Raw genomic sequence first — 5,068 nt, 5'->3', positions numbered from 1 at the left:
CTGCAGCCGCCAGGAGCCCATGCCCAAGCTGCCCTGCCCCGCTGGGCAGTCTGGAGGCGGCAAAGCGGAGCCCCGGCACAGGCGCCAAAACCACATGCGTGATTAATGCATTAAAAAATTAACGCAAGAACCAATTAACATGTTAACTGCATGCATTAACTGTGATTAATTGACAGCCCTAATTTTTATTTATATAGCAGTTATCCAGTCAGCAGCACAAGAATTAGCCAACTAGCTTAATTATGAATTTTCACTTTCTGTCTCCTGGACTAGTTTAAGGTGTCAGTCATAAATTGTGAATGCATGAGTCTCTTCCTTCCTCACAATTTTAATTCTCCTAGCACACTTTGAAATAACTCTATTAACATTACTCACCTTATACTGGCTCAGAGGATATTTTTCTAGCAAGTATTCATCGCAGCCGCACACTTTTAAAATATACTTGCCCTGGTACTCTAAGACGCAGAGTTTTAGTTGTTCAGATGACAGCAACATACTTCGTGTTTTTTTCCTGATTGCTTCAGCAATAACTTGCTCAGGAACACAGTCATGGTTGATTTTTAAGGTGTATTTCTGCTTATCATTGTTGGGAGAGACTATAACCCATATCACCACTATAATTTGCCCTGGAATAATGTAAAATAAATGTCAGGTTCTATCACTGCCAATACATCATTCTTTAAAGAAACTGGTCAGTCTAAGGGATTGGCTAGCAATTTTCTGCACAGAAAGAACATGCAGGCAAAACACATGGCCTGACCTTGCAAAGTACTGAGAAGTTCTGCAAGGTACCGGTTGCACTTTCTTTTACAATTACTTTTGAATATACTCTTCAAATCAACTTTTATACCTTTGGAGTTGGAAAACCCTTTTCCAGTTAACTAGTACCATTTGAAGAGCCAATCACTTTCACTGAAATTACGACTCTTCTGTAACTAACAACTACAAAAAAGCCAGGGCAGAGTAACACCTGATAGACTAATTCAGAAAGCATGAACTTTGATAAGCAACACTTTACAGATGCTAGCAACACTGCCCTGCCCTCTGCCTTACTTAAGGCTAGCTACCTCTCCCTCTACAAAACTAAAAGATAGATAATGTACCCAGGAATACTTCATTCTAGATTTTCTGAATATTAGACAGTTTTTGAACAAAGACAAAAATAATAAGAGAAGTTTGCAAATTAGTACTTGTCACATAACTGCTGATTCAACTGCACAAAACAGTACAATATAACTGGATAAACTTAAGCTTTTAAATTGCTAGAATATAGACAAATTGAATTATATACTTAATTAAATGTAATATTTCTTTTGAATTCAATTGCTACTTTGCAGGCTATCCTGATTAAAAAGAAAGTGTGAACTCAGACTGAAATACTGCTACAACACATAAACCTTCTAGATTAAAATACTGATTTAATCTTTCTAATTAGTATTTGTTCTCACTGATCTGTTTCACAGTATAAAGCCTGTAAATTGCCGTAACAAATAGTGCTTTTACCTTTGTCTAGCTTATTGTATATGTGTTTGGGCAGTTCAGGTGAAGATTCTACATTTGGAGGATAGACATACAAAGCCCTACTGTGAGGCGCATTGGCATCTCGAAGATCCACAGCTTCTTTACAGACATTAAGAATGTTTCTTCTGAAGTCTTGCACCTCTGGATCCTTAACCATATCAAATTCACAGACAGGCATGCCAATGGCAAATCCTGAAACATTGAAAACACAGTTAAAACTGTCAGATTTAATGAGTACCATTTTTTTAGAAACATCAAATTCTCTCTATTGTTGACAGTGTGTCAGAGTACTGATTTAATCAACTTTAAAGTGTGAAAAGATATTTCATATTGAATTTATATTAGCCACTGGCCCTTCACTCCCACATCTATGCCATTTCACTCCCTTTCTGAAATTAATCTTAGTGAACATGGCATCTTCAGCATCAGTGAAAGTGTTAAAAGGAGCACATATTCTGAAAGAACATAGGGAGTCTCTGTATCAAAGCTCATTGCAGCCAACATCCCAAAGGAAAAGAATTGATGAGACTACCTTTGAAGCCTGTAAATGAAGTTTTTTAAACCTGCAAGAGGAGCGGCTATACAAAACTTCAAGGCCTCATCAGCGTCTACTAATGGTATGAAAACTTTCAATATTTTTCTTTGATGGCTGTGGGATGTAACATTTAAATGGACTTTGCCTTAGAAATAAAAAAAACCTTTGCTTTTTGGTGAAGATTCATGCAACAAAGGCCTATTCCTTCAGTTTCTGAACAACTGCCATCCCATTTACTTCAACCTCTAAAATGTGTGCAAGATAGAGTGCTTATACCGTGTTGGCAAGCAATTAACAACCTATCCAGGACAACAGCTATATTTTTACTTAACTTGTGAAAAGTGTCCACTGATCATAGTTAATTGCGATTTGCATTTAGGAGCATTCTGAAGCAAACTAACAAGTCCTTAAATTACTGTAATATGATGCGGCTGCTAACTATTTTAAAGTCATATCATAACACTTAAGCTTCAGGATGGATTTTTATCCCAATGTCAATGTCAGATCATCAGTCAAGTTCCAAGCTCAAGAAATAGCAAAGTATTTTGACCACTGTGTGTAAAAACACTTGTTGCATGTTTAAGACCTCCGCTTCCCAAGATACAGTTAGATTTTTTTTCCATGAGAGTTTGCAACAGGACAAGACTAAAGCATATAAACTGATCTGCTGTAGTGTTTGTATCAAGCAAGTTTTCTTTTTTCATATAAAACATGCAGAGGGAAAAGTCACATAAAAGAAAAGGAGGGTTGAGCCAGCTAGGTAGCATTGTATAGTATAGACACGCTGGTCGTCATAGCAGGAGATATAACTGCAAACGCCTGTGTACATAAACTGCTTTATCAAAGAGCACACTTCTACCCAGGCTTTTAAAAACTTTTACTGGACAAGAAGCAGAAACAGAAGAAATGCTTGTGATGCCACACACCTGCGATAAAGGTTATACTGTATTTAAAATTATGAAAAACTCAACTTGCTGTTATATGCTGGGGGGAAGAGGAGGAGGGAGAGCCAAGTTTCTAGAATCCCATGTTTTTGTGGTACCTTCTCAACCTTTCTAGCTATTGCTTTTCCTCTCCTTTCCCCTCCCCCTTTCCTTCCTTTTGTCATGGTTAGTCTTTTCCTGTGGTATTTTCAGCCTGTTTCTCCTCCTTTTTCTTTTGGTCCCCTCCCCACCATTCAGTGCCCCTGTCTCTTTCCTTTAGTAGGAATTGTTTTTGATGCTCACTTTGTTTTCTTATAATCTCCATCATGTAATCTCTATGAACTCTTCCTTTTTCAGCAAAGGGGAATAATTTAAAACCAAAACAATCAAAGTTTTCTAGATCAACTTCTTGCAGCCTCCTGGCTGTCTGCCATAGCCGACCCAGGCTCTGAGCAGGCCCCTGCTGCCTGCCACAGAGCCCCACTGGCTGCTCGCACCAGGCAGCAGGGAGTCTGCAAGCAGCTGCACTGGGGTCCATGCCAAGGTGGACAGTGGGGAAGAGGCTGTGGCTGCACTGCCACAAGGATCAGGACCCTTGCAGCTCCCCTGCCATCCGTCCCAAGGTGCGCATGCCAAGCAAAATGACTTCGCGTGCCATACTCTGGAACATGTACCGAGGGGCTGCCTATCCCTTATCCAAGATTTGATTTAAAAAAATCCTTTCTAACATGAAGATGACATTAAAATAACCACAGTTAGTTGCATCTCACATTACTGGCACATGTGGACAGAGCCTGGAAAAAATTATCACTACTTTTTCTCCCCAGTCTCACACTTGGAGAAAGAAGTTTTTTAAGATTCTAACCAGGGTGCTATCCACAGATCGGCTCAGATTCTTGATCTTCTGTAATGGATCGCATCGGCTGCGCCTGGACCTGAACCGAGGAGTGCCAGGAACTGGGAGTCCCCCTGCAACCAGCCCCGCACGCCAACCGCATCACCGTGACACCCCGCACGAGGACCTTCCTGGAGAGGTTCCTGAAGGACGCCGTCCGAAACAAGTACACCAGTGACCTGAGGGCCAAACCCGACCAGGGCAAGATCTTCGACGTCACCTCGAAGTGGGATGCTAGCAACCACTTCATGCCCAGCGGGAGCTTCACACACTTTGCGGACTGGCGCTTCCTCCACCGTACCCGCCTCAACTGCCTGCCTCTGAACGGGGCCATGTGCTTCAGCCACCGGGACAAGAGGTGTCGACAGTGCGGCTACGTGGCAGAGACCCTCCCCCACATGCCAGAGCCTGGCAGCTCTGCCACAATGCTGTCCAGGACCTCCTGGCGAGGGCCATCCCGGCCGCGGCAGGGGAGATCTCTGTGAACCGCACTGTCCTGGGCTGCGAGAGCCAGATGCGACCCAACATAGTCATCACCAACAAAGAGGCCAAGAAGGTCGTGATCGTGGACGTCACCATCCCCTTTGAGAACCGGCGCCAAGCCTTCACTGACGCCCGGGCTTGCAAGCGGGAGAAGTATGCCCCGCTGGCCGACACCCGAGGGGCTGTGGCTACGATGTGACAGTCAATGCGCTCATCGTGGGAACGCTTGGAGCCTGGGACCCCAGCAATAAGAGCGTCCTGCATGCCTGCCGTGTCTCCCGCCGCTACACCAAGCTGATACGCTGCCTCATGGTGTCCGACACCATCCGTTGGTCCCGTGACATCCACGTGGAACACATCATGGGCCACTGCCAGTACTCCGACCCCACTGCCGGACTGGACCTGGAGGGGACTGCCTGAACTGCGCCCCCTCCGCGCCAGACGGACCTTCACTTCACTCCGAGAGGATTCTTCGACAATCGACGACCCTGCTCCACCCGAAAAGGACCCCCGCGATGAGACTCTATATAGACTGAGGCACTTCCTCCAAACCACTTCTTCCACCACTGCGGACCATTGTAACGGGTTTGCGTGTATCTATCTCCTTTCTCTCTCAGCGTCGCGAACCCCCTCCCTCCCCTTCTCCTTTCCCCCCCATCCCCCACCCCCGGGGTTAGTTGGCTAACGTTGTATCTCCTGTAACCTAGTTGC

General features: G+C 44.4%; 1 protein-coding gene across 1 annotated transcript in view; it reads right to left on the bottom strand.

Moving 5' to 3' along the window:
- Positions 1 to 5,068, bottom strand: part of PIK3CA (phosphatidylinositol-4,5-bisphosphate 3-kinase catalytic subunit alpha) — a 76,997-nt gene that overhangs the window by 46,251 nt on the left and 25,678 nt on the right. Inside the window, exons 3-4 of the mRNA XM_019503332.1 lie at positions 1,504 to 1,713; positions 376 to 626 (exon numbers count right to left, since the gene is read on the bottom strand). Of these exons, the coding sequence (XP_019358877.1) occupies positions 376 to 626; positions 1,504 to 1,713 (461 nt within the window). The remainder of the gene's footprint in view (positions 1 to 375; positions 627 to 1,503; positions 1,714 to 5,068) is intronic.

This window comes from Gavialis gangeticus, unplaced genomic scaffold, assembly GCF_001723915.1.
Source record: "Gavialis gangeticus isolate Ggan-Ray unplaced genomic scaffold, GavGan_comp1, whole genome shotgun sequence".
Lineage (NCBI taxonomy): Eukaryota > Metazoa > Chordata > Crocodylia > Gavialidae > Gavialis > Gavialis gangeticus.
This window is presented reverse-complemented; position numbering and strand designations above follow the sequence as displayed.